This window comes from Lithobates pipiens, unplaced genomic scaffold, assembly GCF_037356315.1.
Source record: "Lithobates pipiens isolate NorthernLeopardFrog02 unplaced genomic scaffold, aLitPip1_a1.2 Scaffold_8, whole genome shotgun sequence".
NCBI classification, from domain to species: Eukaryota; Metazoa; Chordata; class Amphibia; order Anura; family Ranidae; genus Lithobates; species Lithobates pipiens.
In genome coordinates, this window is record NW_027507903.1 from 52,635,861 (window position 1) to 52,652,749 (window position 16,889).

Genomic DNA, 16,889 nt, shown 5'->3' on the forward strand with positions numbered 1-16,889 from the left:
AAACATGTTACGCCGTGAGAATCATCATGAGTGAATCGTGATCGATCTTCTAAGCAAAAAAAAAAATTGCGATTCTCATTTTAGCCAGAATCGTGCAGCTCTACTATCAGTGTCTGGTTAAAGCTTGTAGGAGGAGATTTCATTCTACTCTGACTGTCCTATAATGCTGCACAGTGTCTGGACAGTGGCGATCACATGCGCACCACCCCAAAAAAAAAAACTCTCTTGCAATACACACCAAACTGAGCATGTGCAGAGTGACTCCAAAGGCTCAGTCTTATCAAGAGACGGATTTGTGACATTGGAAGAACAGGGGGATCAAACAGCCTTTTTACACAATGCGGAGGATTAACCCCTTAGGTTCCACAGTGAGTATAACAAGCATGTTTTATTGCATATACAGACCGATTTTACTGTTGTGCGTTTAGTAACACTTTAAGTCAGCAGTTACAGGATTTGTAGTTGATGACAATTTTCGCAAAAATAACTTAAGAACCACTTTAAAGATAAACAATGTCTCATTCAATAAGGCAGTACAAAGAGCAATGGTTACAGAAAACAGATCAGTTAAAAAAGGATTTATCAATGATCACTATAGGCAATTCCACTTTGTACAACTTCACTAAACAAGCTTGCCAGTATACCTTACACAATACTTTATCATAATAATTTTCCTTTGGGATTAATAAAGTATTCGCAATCTAACTACCTCTACTTTAGTTTTCTAAAAGTATGCAGTTCATGATCTTATTACCGGGTGCTGAACATGCCCTGTGTACTGTTCAATGAACTCCGTGAAACGGATGTAATCGGTTCCCAGCTTGCACAGACGGTTCAATACACTGGTTTCACTGGGATGGAGAAAGGGAAGATCTTGTGATACCTAAAAAAAAAAACAAAAAAAACCCCACAATACTGTAAATAACGTGTGACACCCAAGCTAAATGCACTAAAGAACTCAATGTGAATAATGCAGCTACTTTCTGTAGCCTCCCTGGTGGTATTCCCGAGTCTGGCTCGGGGTAAGATTTAAATACCATAAGCGGTATTCCCGAGCCAGACTCGGGACCGCAACACTGGATCCATGGATGGGGTTACTTACCTTGTCCCCTGGATCCAGCGATGTCTCCCCGCACTGTGACCTGCGAGCCGTCCTCCGCTCGATCTGTCACATCACCAAGCTCTGTTCCCTGCGAGCGTCGCAACGCATGGGGACGGAGTTCGGCGCCAAATTCAAAAAGTAAAAAACACAGTATAGATACAGTATACTGTAATCTTACAGATTACAGTACTGTATCAAATAATTACACATCCCCTTTGTCCCTAGTGGTCCGACCAGTGTCCTGCATACAGTTTTATATTATAAATACTGTTCTTTATGCCTGGAAACTGGAGATTGTCCATAGCAACCAAAAAAATGTCAGTTTACATCAAAAGTGCTTATAGACCAGCTAGAAAACAGCGATAATAAATTAGAACCACTCGCAGAATTGAGCGATAGTGATTTGTGGGGAAATTCATCAAACACTAAAAGTAATGACAATGACAATTCTGCGACTCAGCATATTTCAGTGTTTTGATTTGATTACATTATTGAATAATTATTATTTGTTATAATTATTTATAGTTATTTATTTTAATATATATTACAATGTGGGAGTGCAGTGCTTCCCCCTGCAGGAGCGATGTGGGGAATTCTGAAATTGGAACGCTTTAGTGTCTCACCGACACTTCCCTGCACTGCTCTGGGGAGGGAGTCGAGCGCCGGCAAAGGAGGCTTTGTGTGCCGCATGCGGCACCAGTGCTTCCTCTTCCCTAAGCCTAGCTTCATAAGCATGTGCACTGAAATGCTTGGCTCTTTGGCAAGTGCTGAGGGCGCCATCAATTCCTTATGGCATCCCCACGCAAATCCGCATGGTGTTGCAGCACCATGTGGTTCTGTGGGGCTCCTTTTAAAAAAGGGTTGGGGACTTTTTCCCGTTTTGTTTCTCACAGGTACAGCAGCCTATTCAAAGGAAACGTGCATCCATATACAGTATATTAACAAAAGTATTGGGACGCCTGCCTTTACACGCACATGAACTTTAATGGTATCCCAGTCTTAGTCCGTAGGGTTCAATATTGAGTTGGCCCACCCTTTGCAGCTTTAACAGCTTCAACTCTTCTGGGAAGGCTGTCCACAAGGTTTAGGAGTGTGTCTATGGGAATGTTTGACTATTCTTTCAGAAAAACACTTGTGAGGTCAGGCACTGATGTTGGACGAGAAGGCCTGGCTCACAGTCTCCGTTCTAATCCATCCCAAAGGTGTTCTATTGAGTTGAGGTCAGAACTTTGTGTAGGCCAGTCAAGTTCCTCCACCCCAAACTCGCTCATCCATGTCTTTATGGACCTTGGTTTGTGCACTGGTCCAAATCATTTGGTGGAGGGAGGATTATGGTATGGGCTTGGCCCCTTAGTTCCAGTGAAGGGAAGTGTCAGCATAACAAGACATTTTGTACAATTTCCTGCTCCCAACTTTGTGGGAACAGTTTGGGGATGACCTCTTCCTGTTTCAACATGACTGCTCACCAGTGCACAAAGCAAGGTCCATAAAGACATGGATGAGCGAGTTTGGGGCGGAGGAACTTGACTGGTCTGCACCTGGCCTCAACCTAATAGAACACCTTGCCCTGATAATTGATACAAAAAGGGTACGCCACTTGCCCCATCTATAGCTGGCTATCACGGTAAGAAGCATTGGAAGGCTAACAACAGTTATAAACCAGGCCAAGGATAAATCCAAGCTTAAGTTACCAACCAGCCCGCAGACAACCAAGTAAACCTGTCTAACAGTATGCGTTAAAAGCAGGGGTTTTGCAAATGTGTGCAGAATAAACAACTGCTTTTAACGCATACTGTTAGACTCCTTTCACACCACGCCGCCAATAGCGTCAGCGGTAAAACTGCCGCCATTTTTAGCGGCATTTTACCGTCAGATTTGCTGCGCATTTCGGCCGCTAGCGGGGCACTTTTACCCCCCGCTAGCGGCCAAGAAAGGGTTAAAACCGCCGGCAATACGCCGCAATAGTGGCATTTTGCCAGCGGTATTACAGAGCTTCCCAATTGATTTCAATGGGGAGCAGCAGTGGAGGAGCGGTAAACACACTGCTCCTTCACCGCTCCAGAGAAGCTGCTGGCAGGACTTTTCCTGACGTCCCGCCAGCGCACCGCTGCAGTGTCTACAGACAATGGTGCAGCTGTTTTAGCGTGGATTGCAGACGCTATTTCTAACGCTATTGCGCCTGCAAAACGCCCTTGGTGTTAGACAGGTTTACTTGGTTGTCTGCGGGCTGGTTGGTAAGTTAAGCTTGGATTTATCCTTGGCCTTGTTTATAACAGCCCAGCTAATTGCCCTGGAAGAGCTGCTCTCTCAGTATAATCAGTGGAGCTCCGCCCCACTCAGAAGAGCTGACAGCGGCCGACTGTCATAGCATAATGTGTGCTGTAACCCGGCCCATGGATAGGAGGGGGAACAGGGAGTACTCCCATACCAGATCCAGCCTCCTTTGGGTCAGTAGGTGCCTATGGATTGTGTCAGTGCAGCGTCATTCTGGAGAAGTATGACAGGCCATACATTACACATTTTTTCGTTTAGTAGGTTGAAAAAAAAAAAAGTGCAGATTCCCCCATCCATAAGCTTAAAGTGGATGGGGCAAACCACTCTCGTTGTGCAATTGTGTTCTCACAGCAGAGGGCCTCCCTGGCATGAGAACACAATGATCAGTGCTGCCAGCTATAGCCGGAAGCACAGATCATTCAAGAAAAACCTGACTGCTTGTTCAGAAGTTGATCAGCCCTGTCAGGTAGGCTATATGGGGCCCCCTTATAGCCTACCTGACTATATGGTGACTCTGGCTGTATCAAGCCACTCTCCTTGTTACCCACTTATTGTTTTTCCTGGTTGATCAATGCCACAAAGAAAATGTTCAGCAGTGGAAAGGTATAGATCCAGGAAAAAATGATAACAGATAATAAATGTAAAACTAGGTTCATACCCACAGATGCGAGCGAGCGAGCATGTGCGTTTTGTGTAGAGCAGCCTATTCATTTCAATGGGCTGCCCTACTCGCAAGAAATGTGGAAAAGAGGTCCCTGACCCTTTTCCAAAAATACACAACGCTGCAGCACCATGTGGTTTGGCATGCACATTAGCGGATATATGGGGGTGCCATTAAAGTAGAACAGGCAAAAAAATTTTCCCCATTTTGGATAGAGTAAGGGGGGGTGGGGGTGATAATCCCTGTCATTTTTGTGTCCCATTGCAGAGATTTACCTTCACTTCCTGTCCCATAGCCAAAACAGGAAGTGAGAGGAAATTCCTGCAAATTAAGGGAATCTCTTGGGCATCTCAGGTCACCAGAACTAGTATCCCCGTTGAAAGATTTTCTCTCTATTACTTTTCAGGGGACAACCCAACATTTGGGATTTTCTTTTACTTTCAATAATAATGGTAAACAAGATAAATAGACAGGGTGAATCTCCCGAACGGGGGTGGAGGTAGCAATAAAACCCTGACAAGGCTTCTAATTCCTCCCCTCTCCATCCAGTTATACTTTAACTATTAGCCTAGGCTCACACTTGTGTGTTCCCGACTCGCAGGCAAAATGTGCATCTCTCTAGCAGATGTGGGGGGCGTGCCAGTTACAGGAGCAGGGCTCTCTGTGCCAATGGACGCAGCAGTGGGACTCGGGGGGGGGGGGGGAAACACCTGCACGGGCGCCCCCAGGGAAAGCGGCTTTTCCTTGTGGGCACCTCCTCATATTCACATGTGCGGAATAGCAAGGCCATTTTTATAAAATGGTTCCAGGACTTCTTTATTCACATCTCTCTATTTTCAGACTGGGGCGTTGGCGGTAAAGCGCCCCTATATTTAGTGGCGCTTTACCGTAGTTTTAGCAGCGCTAATCAGCCACTAGCGCACAGAAATGGGTTAAAAGCGCCCGCAGATCAGCGATTTGCCGGCGGGTTTGCAGCGCTGCCCGGTTGTTTTCAATGGGAAGGGGCGCTTTAGGAGCTGTGAATACACCCCACTCCTATAGCGCTGCAAAGATGCGCCTTGCAGGACTTTTTTGACCGTCCTGCAAGCGCACCGCTCCCTCTGGCTTTCACACTGGAGACACAGGAGAGGAGCTTTACAGGCGCTATTTTTAGCAATGTAGCGCCTGTAAAGCGACTCAGTGTGAAAGGAGCCTCACAGGTCCAGCAGCCAACTCAAAGTGCTGAATCCCTGATGAACGCAAACGCAGCGCACATATGTGAACCTGGCTTCCATGACACCGCTGCCTCTCTGATAAAATGCAGTGCGTTTGTGTTTATATTGGGGAAGCCATAGTGGGAACCATTGATAATAGTAGTGGGGCACCATTGATTATAGTAGTGGGAACCATTGATTATAATAATGGGGCACCATTGATTATAGTAATGGGGCACCATTGATTATAGTAGTGGGGCACCACTGATTATAGTAGTGGGGCACCATTGTTTATAGTAGTGGGGCACCATTGATTATAGTAGTGGGGCACCATTGATTATAGTAGTGGGGGGCCATTGATTATAGTAGTTGGGAACCATTGATTATAGTAATGGGGAACCATTGATTATAGTAGTGGGGCACCATTGATTATAGTAGTGGGGAACCATTGATGATAGTAGTGGGGAACCATTGATGATAGTAGTGGGGGACCATTGATGATAGTAGTGGGGGACCATTGATGATAGTAGTGGGGAACCATTGATGATAGTAGTGGGGAACCATTGATGATAGTAGTGGGGAACCATTGATGATAGTAGTGGGGAACCATTGATGATAGTAGTGGGGAACCATTGATGATAGTAGTGGGGAACCATTGATGATAGTAGTGGGAAACCATTGATGATAGTAGTGGGAACCATTGATTATAGTAAAGGGAACCATTGCTTATAGTAGTTGGGAACTATTGATTATATTAAAGGGAACCATTGATTATAGTAGTGGGAACCAATGATTATAGTAGTGGGAACCAATGATTATAGTAGTGGGAACCAATGATTATAGTAGTGGGAACCAATGATTATAGTAGTGGGAACCAATGATTATAGTAGTGGGAACCAATGATTATAGTAGTGGGAACCAATGATTATAGTAGTGGGAACCAATGATTATAGTAGTGGGAACCAATGATTATAGTAGTGGGAACCATTGATTATAGTAGTGGGAACCATTGATTATAGTAGTGGGAACCATTGATTATAGTAAAGGGAACCATTGCTTATAGTAGCTGGGAACTATTGATTATATTAAAGGGAACCATTGATTATAGTAGTAGGAACCATTGATTATAGTAGTGGGAACCAATGATTATAGTAGTGGGAACCATTGATTATAGTAGTGGGAACCATTGATTATAGTAAAGGGAACCATTGCTTATAGTAGTTGGGAACTATTGATTATATTAAAGGGAACCATTGATTATAGTAGAGGAGCCCAGCTGATTATAGTAGAGGAGCGCAGCTGACTATCAGGGGACACATGCTCAGGAAGGGCCCCATAGTATAGTGAGGAGATGGGTGACAACCTGCAGGCCGCTCCTCTTGTTCCAGGTGAAGATACTCCCCGGGTATCCGCTCAGGGCCAGCAGCAGCTCGTGTATCATGGTCAGGCCCCGGCCGGCTCCCCGGTCTCACCGTACTGTTTACATCCGACTAGACCGCCACTGCTACCCGCCACACAGAATGAACGGGGAGCGGACTACACCTCCCGAAATGCACCGCGCCGCCGCCCCCATTGGTATGACTGTGCCTGGACTGGACTCCATCTCCCGGCATGCTTTGGGTGTGGGGACAGCGGGCTGTGTATACATTGTGTAGAGAGGCTGGGCTTCTGTCAAAGTGCATTGCTGTGCAGAGACAGGGCGCTTTCTAAATGTGTTATTATCCAGTCCTGTCCCCTGCTCTGTGTAGCTCTAACCACTTACCTACCTGACACTCTTGCTCAGGCCAGTTTTCAGCGCTATCACATTTTAGAATGACTATTGCACGGACATTTTTTCACACAAATAGTTTTCTTTTGGTGGTATTAATTCAATGCTGCGTTTTTTGTTTTTTGCTAAAGGACAAAAGACCGAAAAATTTGAAAAAATAAAAAAAACGTTTTGATAGTTTGTTATAACATTTTGAAAACAGGTTATTTTTCTCCTTCGCTGAGTGGCACAGATGAGGCTGCACTGATGGACACTGGCACTGATGAGGCTGCACTGATGGACACTGATAAGGTGGCACTGATAAGGTGATATTGATGGGCACTGATGAGGCTGCACTGATGGACACTGATAAGGCGGCACTGACTGGCACTGATAAGGTGGAATTGATGGGCACCGATGAGGCTGCACTGATGAGGCGGCAGTGATTGGCACCGATAAGGTGGTATTGATGGGCCCTGATGAGGTTGCGCTGATGGACCCTGATGAGGTGGCGCTGATGGACACTGATAAGATGGCATTGATGGGCACTGATGAGGCTGCACTGATGGACACTGATAAGGCGGCACTGATGAGGCTGCACTGATTGGCCACACTGATAGGTGACACTGATGAGGCACTGATTTGCAACACTGGTGGGCACTGATTGACAGCACTGGTGGGCATGCACTGATAATCAGGACACTGATAAATGGGCAGAATTTTAAACGTTTATCTAGCTAAATAGGCCCTCCAGGAAGAAGAGCAGATAAAGATTTGTTTTGCAGATTTGTTTGGCCTAAAAATTCCACCCCCATCTTTGCAACACTGGCCATCATTGATAACATCCACGCCCTTCATGTTAAATTCCACCCCTCACCTACATGAACACAATCTGACTGAAAAATGTCTTCAGCCGGCTATTGTGTGCAGGCACCGTCTCGCCGACACAACAGCTGATCGTAATATCAGCTGTTGTGCTATTACGTATGGCGCGTGCTCAGTTCATCCAGGCACTATTCGATAGTGAGCACTTCTTAACAGAACACCGGCCCCGGATCGAGGGTGTGAAAATTTGTCCTGTGGCCCTCAGGTAATTTGAGTTTGAGACCCCTGATCTAGACAAACCAGACTGAATACCTGCTCTAAGCTTGCCTGATATGCAACCCAGACTGGATGATCTAGGCATTGCAGCCATCTTAAGATTGGGGAGTCTTGTAACTGTACAAACAATAAAAAACAAAGGGTGCAAATTCCTAGTACATTGTCAGCGCTTTATTGAAAGGTGAAAGGTATAAAATATACTCATAAAACCATTGTAAATAACTGTGTTGTACATCCCAGGAACCAAAAGCAACGCCATCTATGGAACACTAGGGATGAGCTTGATGTTCGAGTCGAACGTATGTTTGACTCAAACATCGGCTGTTCGCACTTTCGGCAAATACTGAACGTTATGGGCCGTTCGCGCCAAATTCGTGTGGCACTCACGGCCCACAATGCACTGCACCATCGCAGTGCATTGCTGGCTCATGATTGACCAAGCATGCACTGTGACCCATCACAGCGCTGGCAGCGAAGAGAGCCATAATTGGCCACAGGCAGGATGCCTGTGGCCAATTATAGCTCAGGGGGTTTAGTACACGCCCCACACTATATAAGGCCGCCATTGCGGCGCCCTTGTGTAGTGTGTTCCAGCGTGCAGGGAAAGAGGGATAGTCAGGGACAGTTTTTTCTTTTTTCAGGCATCTGCAGGAGTTAGTGGGTGTTGTGTGCCTCCAGCGCAGTATACACCTGTATCTACCCTTTATTGCTGTTGTTCTCAAATACAGCCATCTGCAGGAGTTAGTGGGTGTTGTGTGCCTCCAGCGCAGTATACACCTGTATCTACCCTTTATTGCTGTTGCTCTCAAATACAGCCATCTACAGGAGTTAGTGGCCGTTGTGTGTCTCCAGCGCAGTATACACCTGTATCTACCCTTTATTGCTGTAGGTTTCTAATACTGCCATCTGCAGGAGTTAGTGGGTGTTGTGTGCCTCCAGCGCAGTATACACCTGTATCTACCCTTTATTGCTGTTGTTCTCTAATACAGGCATCTGCAGGAGTTAGTGGGTGTTGTGTGCCTCCAGCACAGCACAGTATACACTTGTATCTACCCTTTATTGCTGGTGTTCTATAATAAAGGCATCTGCAGGAGTTAGTGGGTGTTGTGCGCCTCCAGCACAGCACAGTATACACCTGTATCTGCCCTTTATTGTTGGTGTTCTATAATAAAGGCATCTGCAGGAGTTAGTGGGTGTTGTGTGCCTCCAGCACAGCAGAGTATAACCTGTATCTACCCTTTATTGCTGTTGTTCTCTAATACAGCCATCTGCAGGAGTTAGTGGGTGTTGTGTGCCTCCAGCACAGTATATACCTGTACAGAGATGGCCTTGCGGTTGGTGGCGAACTTTGCTCGTTCGCGATTCGCCAAATCGGCGGACTTATGGCGCTGTTCGCGGCGGACATATTCGTTTACATTTTGAAGAATTTTGAACCATGACACATTCATCATGGGCTACAGGACAGCCAATTGAGACATTTCAGCACATGGACATACCCCCTACCTTATAAATAGACTTGATGGTGGCCATTTTACATTCTGTCTTTTGTCAGTGTAGGGAAAGGACGCTGTTTGGAGCAGGGACAGTCAGTGTATAATCACTAGCTATTACTATTAGGTCCACAAAAGTCCTTTTAAGGACTGGTATAGATGTACAGTATATAGGGTTGTAATACACTTATAATATACTTTCTTTCAAATATAGAAAGCATATTATAGTGCACTGCAGTGCTGACCGATTCTGCAGCTGTCTTTTCTCAGTGTAGGGATAGAGTTTCCTGTTTGGAGCAGTGACAGTCTGTAATTCCCTAGCTAGCTACTATTAGGTCCACAAACGTCCTTTTAAGGACTGGTATAGGTGTACAGTATATAGGGTTGTAATACACTTATAATATACTTTCTTTCAAATATAGAAAGCATATTATAGTGCACTGCAGTGCTGACTGATTCTGCAGCTGTCTTTTCTCAGTGTAGGGATAGAGTTTCCTGTTTGGAGCAGGGACAGTCTGTAATTCACTAGCTAGCTACTATTAGGTCCACAAACGTCCTTTTAAAGACTGGTATAGGTGTACTATTTGGTGTGCAGTCTATAGGGGTGTAATACACATATAAAATACTTTCAAATATAGAAAGCATAGTATAGTGCATTTCTACTGTGCAGCATTGTGACTGCTGAGCGGTTCTGCAGCGATACTACAAAAAGTGACAAACGCAATTAGAAAAAAGTATTATAGCTGGTGTGATAGACCAGTGGCCCCCCTAAACGACAGATTGAAACAGGGTGTTATATACCTTCTTCCACAAATACTGCACTTCTCTAGAGACTTTTGTCACAGCGTCATTTAAAAAATGACAGGCAGAGGAAGAGGCAGGCCCTTCCGCAGGGGTGGTAGGGGTAGGGCAGGAGCAACAGGCTTGAGTCAAAGTGGGAAATTGCAGAAGGTGCGTTCAATTACGTCAAAGGATGCACCAGACTTGGTTGAGTGGCTCACTCAGCCTTACTCTTCTACATCCTCCTCATCCTCTCGATCTGCACCCTCTTCACTCTCTGCTGTGTGCACCCACAAAGACACTACCACCAAACCCTCCTGTTTAAAGAGGTTGAGCGGTGTCATATTTTTGGGTCCCGCAGCGAGTTGCTGGTGTCAGTGCTGGTGTCAGTGCTCTCTATCTCGGTGCTGGTGTCAGTGCTCTCTATCTCGGTGCTGGTGTCAGTGCTCTCTATCACGGTGCTGGTGTCAGTGCTCTCTATCTCGGTGCTGGTGTCAGTGCTCTCTATCTCGGTGCTAGTGTCAGTGCTCTCTATCACGGTGCTGGTGTCAGTGCTCTCTATTTTGGTGCTGGTGTCAGTGCTCTCTATCTCGGTGCTGGTGTCAGTGCTCTCTATCACGGTGCTGGTGTCAGTGCTCTCTATTTTGGTGCTGGTGTCAGTGCTCTCTATCTCGGTGCTGGTGTCAGTGCTCTCTATCACGGTGCTGGTGTCAGTGCTCTCTATCTCGGTGCTGGTGTCAGTGCTCTCTATCTCGGTGCTGGTGCCAGTGCTCTCTATCACGGTGCTGGTGTCAGTGCTCTCTATGTCGGTGCTGGTGTCAGTGTTCTATCTCAGTGCTGGTGTCAGTGAGGGAGATAGCAGCCGTGTTCCACCAGCTGCAGCATACTGCCAGGTTTGCTCCAGTGATGAAGAGGGAGGGGATGATGAGGTCACTGACTCCACGTGGGTGCCTGATAGGAGAGGGGAGGAGGAGGCACATCTCCAGTGAAGCAGGATGCCCTCCGGGGGCCAGCTTAGGGGCAGCACACCAACTGAATCACACCGCAGAGCTCCGCCTGTGCAGGGCGCTGCCTCTGCGCATTATTCCAAAAGTTCTTCAGGGTGGGCCTTTTTTGAGACTAGTGCATCAGATCGCACCGCTGCTATTTGCAACATATGTCTCAAGCTTATCTCGCGTGGCCAAAACATCAGCCGCTTGGGCACCACATGCTTGACCAGACATATGTTGACCTGCCATGGCAGCTCGTTGGCAAGCGTACCTTAAAGACCCACACCAAAGAACAAAGCGGACCCCTCCTTGGTCCTCATCAGCTGGGATCTCCAACCCCACTAGACCTTCAGTCCTCTCTGAAACCTGCACTGAGAGGAATGAAGGTGTAGAATTAGGTGTGTCACAGACAAGTACTTGCGGGCACTCTGCTAGCAGTACACCCACGTCCAATTGTAGCAGGCAAATTTCCCTGCCCCAGCTGCTGGACCATCAAAAGAAGTTCACTCCCAGCCATCCACATGCCCCGCGGTTGAATGCTAGCTTGGCTAAATTGCTAGCACTTCAACTGCTGCCTTTTCAGACTCGGCCCCCTTCTGTGAGTTTGTGCAATGTGCGGTTCCTCAGTGGCAGATCCCCAAACGCTCTCTACCGGCATGTGGAAGGCAAGGTTCTTGCCTTGCTGGACAGGGCAGTCAGCGGTAAGGTGCATATTACCGCTGACTCATGGTCCAGCAGGCATGGACAGGGACGTTACCTATCTTTCACGGCCCATTGGGTCACTCTTCTGGCAGCTGGGAAGGATGCAGGACAAGGTGCAGTAGTGTTGGAGGTTGTTCTGCCACCACGCCTCCAAAATGCTACTACTGGTTGTGACACACCCCCTCCTCTTCTTCTTCCTCCATGGCCTCTTCCACTGCTCTGTCCTCGGAACCAGCGGTGCTCCGTAGGTGTTCAAGGGGCTACACAAGTATGCAGGCAAGAAGAAGCCATGCCGTGCTTGCGCTGGTTTGTTTGGGGGACGGGAGCCACACTGGGGCAGATATTTTGTCAGCAGGGGCAGGCCGAGAGGTGGTTGACGCCACGCCAGCTTAAGCCAAGAATGGTGGTTTGCGACAATGGCACCAACCTCCTCTCTGCCCTCCGACTGGGACAACTGACCCATGTGCCCTGTATGGCTCACGTCCTTAACTTGGTGGTGCAACGGTTCTTGGGCAGGTACCTGGGCTTACAGGATGTCCTGAAGCAGGCCAGGAAAGTCTGTGTGCATTTCCGCCGATCATTTAATGCCAGTGCTTAGCTGGCTGAGCTCCAAAAGGAGTTGAACCTGCCCAAGCACCGCCTTATATGTGACATGCCCACCAGGTGGAACTCAACGTTGGCCATGCTGCAGCGGCTACACACGCAGCAGAGGGCCATCAATGAGTACCTGTACGACTACGGCACCAGGACAGGGTCAGGGGAGCTCGGTTTTTTCTCACCACGCCAGTGGGGCATGATCAGGGATGCATGCACTGTCCTGTCACCGTTTGAGGAGGCCACAAGGAGGGTGAGCAGTGACAGTGCATGCATCAGTGACACTATACCTCTTGTCCACCTGTTGGAGTATACGCTGCATGGAATAATGGACAGGGCACTTGAGGCAGAACAGAGGCAGGAAGAGGAGGACTTCCTTGCCTCTCAAGGCCCCCTTTATTCAGACAGTGCTCCTGCTGTCCCACCCATCACACAGGAAGAGGACGAGGAGGAGGATTGTGTCAGCATGGAGGTGGAGCCTGGCACTCAGCATCAGCAGCAGCAGTCTTTTAGGGATGATTTACAGTCCCAAGAAACCCGTGAACTTCTACGTGGCTGGGAGGAGGTGGCTGCGGATCATGTTGTCCTTAGTGACCCAGAGGACTCCGGACCAAATGCCTCAGCTAACCTACACTGCATGGCCTCCATGATCCTGCAAAGCCTGTGGAAGGATCCTCGTATTCTTTGGATCAAGGAGAGGGACCATTACTGTCTGGCCACTATCCTTGATCCACAGTACAAGGGTAAGGTTGCGGACCTTATCTTGCCATCGCAGAAGGAGCAGAGGATGAGACATCTCCGGGAGGCCTTCCAGAAACGCAACGCGTTCCCAGAGACTAGGAGGTTACAAACTCCTGGTCCTGAACAACGTGTTGCTGAGGCTTCAGTCAGTCACAGAAGGAGCGGTGGAGCAGGTGGCCATCTGACCAATGCCTTCAGACAATTTTTTAGTCTGCAGCCCCAAGGTATGATCGGTTCCAGCAACCATCACCAGCGTCTGATTTACATGGTGCAGGAATACCTAGGGGCAAGATCAGACTTGGACACCTTTCCCACCGAAAATCCTCTGGCTTACTGGGTCTTGAGGATGGATCACTGGCCAGAGATTGCACAGTATGCAATTGAGCTACTGGCCTGTCCTGCATCCAGCATTCTTTCGGAACGAACCTTCAGTGCTGCTGGTGGCTTTGTAAGCGATCACAGAGTGTGCCTGTACACCAACTCGGTTGATTGACTGACCTTCATAAAGATGAATCAGTCTTGGATCACAACCAGCTACCAAGCCTTCCTTCAAGACTGCCTATGCTGATGCTGAGTGACTGTCCTGTTATGTTGACTGACTATCCTCTTCCTCCTCAATGATCCCTCTGATATCTTGGAAGAACGTTTTTGGTTCTGGGTGATGCCACCAGCCCAATTTTTCAGCCCCTGTTTAATAGGGGCATGTAATTACAATTTTTGATGCATTGCTTTGCAGCAGGGCTCATTCCTGCACTCTAAATACAGTATATGGGAGAGGTTGCAGTGTCATGGCACCAGCACCAGTGCCTAAGGCACAATTTTTCAGCCCCTGTTTAACAGGGGCGTGTAATTACAATTTTTGATGCAATGCTTTGCAGCAGTGATCATTCCTGCACTCAAACTAGAGTATATGGGAGAGGTTGCAGTGTTGTGGCACCAGTGCCTAAGGCCCAATTTTTCAGCCTCTGTTTAACAGGGGCATGTAATACAATGTTTGATGCAATGCTTTGCAGCAGGGCTCATTCCTGCACTCCAACTAGAGTATATGGTAGAGGTTGCAGTGTATAGGCCCAATTTTTCAGCCCCTGTTTAACAGGGGCATGTAATACAATTTTTGATGCAATGCTTTGCAGCAGGGCTCATTCCTGCACTCCAATTAGAGTATATGGGAGAGGTTGCAGTGTCGTGGCACCAGTGCCTAAGGCACAATTTTTCAGCCCCTGTTTAACAGGGGCATGTAATACAATTTTTGATGCAATGCTTTGCAGCAGGACTCATTACTGCACTCCAATTAGAGTATCTGGGAGAGGTTGCAGTGTCGTGGCACCAGCAAGTAGTGCCTAATAGAGATGGCCTTGCGGTTCGCGGCTGACTTTGCTCGTTCGCGATTCGCCAAACCGGCGGACTTCTGGCGCTGTTCGCGGCAGACATATTAGTTTACATTGTGAAGAACTTTGTACCATGACACATCCATCATGGGCTACAGGACGGCCAATTGAGACATTTCAGCACATGGACATACCCCCTACCTTTTAAATAGACCTGATCTGGTGGCCATTTTACATTCTGTCTTTTGTCAGGGAAAGGACGCTGTGTGGAGCAGGGACAGTCAGTCTGTAATCACTAGCTATTACTATTAGGTCCACAAAAGTCCTTTTAAGGACTGGTATAGGTGTACAGTATATAGGGTTGTAATACACTTATAATATACTTTCTTTCAAATATAGAAAGCATATTATAGTGCACTGCAGTGCTGGTGACCGATTCTGCAGCTGTCGTTTCTCAGTGTAGGGACAGTTTGGTGTTTGGAGCAGGGACAGTCTGCAATTCACTAGCTACTAGCTAGCTACTATTAGGTCCACAAAGGTCCTTTTAAGGACTGGTATAGGTGTACAGTATATAGGGTTATAATACACGTATAAAATACTTTCTTTCAAATATAGAAAGCATATTATAGTGCACTGCAGTGCTGCTGACCGATTCTGCAGCTGTCGTTTCTCAGTGTAGGGACAGTTTGGTGTTTGGAGCAGGGACAGTCTGCAATTCACTAGGTACTAGCTAGCTACTATTAGGTCCACAAAGGTCCTTTAAAGGACTGGTATAGGTGTACAGTATATAGGGTTGTAATACACATATAATATACTTTCTTTCAAATATAGAAAGCATATTATAGTGCACTGCAGTGCTGCTGACCGATTCTGCAGCTGTCGTTTCTCAGTGTAGGGACAGTTTGGTGTTTGGAGCAGGGACAGTCTGCAATACACTAGCTACTGGCTAGCTACCATTAGGTCCACAAAGGTCCTTTTAAGAACTGGTATAGGTGTACAGTATATAGGGTTGTAATACACGTATAATATACTTTCTTTCAAATATAGAAAGCATATTATAGTGCACTGCAGTGCTGCTGACCGATTCTGCTGCTGACCGGGATGCTGGTATCAGTGCTCTCTATCTCGGTGCTGGTGTCAGTGCTCTCTATCACGGTGCTGGTGTCAGTGTACTCTATCACTGTGCTGGTGTCAGTGCTCTCTATCATGGTGCTGGTGTCAGTGCTTTCTATCTCAGTGCTGGTGTCAGTGCTCAGTCTCTATCACGGTGCTGGTGTCAGTGTTCTATCTCAGTGCTGGTGTCAGTGAGGGAGATAGCAGCAGAGAAGCCAATCAGCAGGCAGTGCCAGCACCATGGCTGAGGATCAGCACTGGACTGGCATCTCCGGACCACCGCAGTGGAGCCCTGCATAGGTGGGGGTAAGGGCCGGGCAGAGGGAGGGGTCAGGGTCTCAAGCACAGGTTGGCACACTGGGACACTGGCAAAGGACTGTGTTGCCCTGACTGTGGCACTGATCATCTCCTGCACCCCCTTCATAGCCTGGCCTGACCTTGCCTCTCCTCCATGGCCTTCATGTGCTCCTGAATTGGCAAAATTTCACAGATAAAAAAAGAATGCTTGTCGTTGTCGATCCCAGATTCACTTAATACTTCTGGTATGTCAGTGTCCATGTTGTGGGACTATGTGTGCACAGTTAGTAAGTATTTTGTGGCTGAAAATATGACCTGGAGGTTTTTAAGGTTCGCCTGCCATTCAAGTGAATGGGGTCTGCCGCGAACATTTGGGCACGTTCGCAGATCGCGCTTGCGAAACATTCCGTCGTAAGTTCGCCCATCACTACTGCCTAAGGCCCAATTTTTCAACCCCTGTTTAACAGGGGCATGCAATTACAATTCTTGATATAATATTTCACAGCAGGGCCCATTCCTGCGCCCACTCAGAGTAACTGTCTGATTTATAGTGTTGTGGCACCACAACCACCAAAGGCCCATTTTTTTCTATCACTGTTCAACAATGGCATGTAATTACAATTCTTGATATAATCATTCACAGCAGGGCGCTCCAGCGCCCACCAAGAGTCACTTTGAGGGCTTACAGTGTTGTGGCAACACCAACACCTTAGGCCCCCATTTCTGCAGAGCATATAGGGCAGGCCCCTACTTTCAAACATCCAACTTACAAATGTC

The 16,889-nt window shown here is 47.3% G+C and overlaps 1 protein-coding gene across 1 annotated transcript in view; it reads right to left on the reverse strand.

The window, feature by feature from the left end:
* The window catches only part of TUBGCP4 (tubulin gamma complex component 4), a 66,782-nt gene extending 60,000 nt beyond the window's left edge, over positions 1-6,782 (reverse strand). The window contains exons 1-2 of the mRNA XM_077472757.1: positions 6,594-6,782; positions 755-883 (exon numbers count right to left, since the gene is read on the reverse strand). Coding sequence (XP_077328883.1) covers positions 755-883; positions 6,594-6,671 — 207 coding nt within the window. The 5' untranslated portion in view covers positions 6,672-6,782. The remainder of the gene's footprint in view (positions 1-754; positions 884-6,593) is intronic.
* Between the last annotated feature and the right edge of the window lie 10,107 nt (positions 6,783-16,889).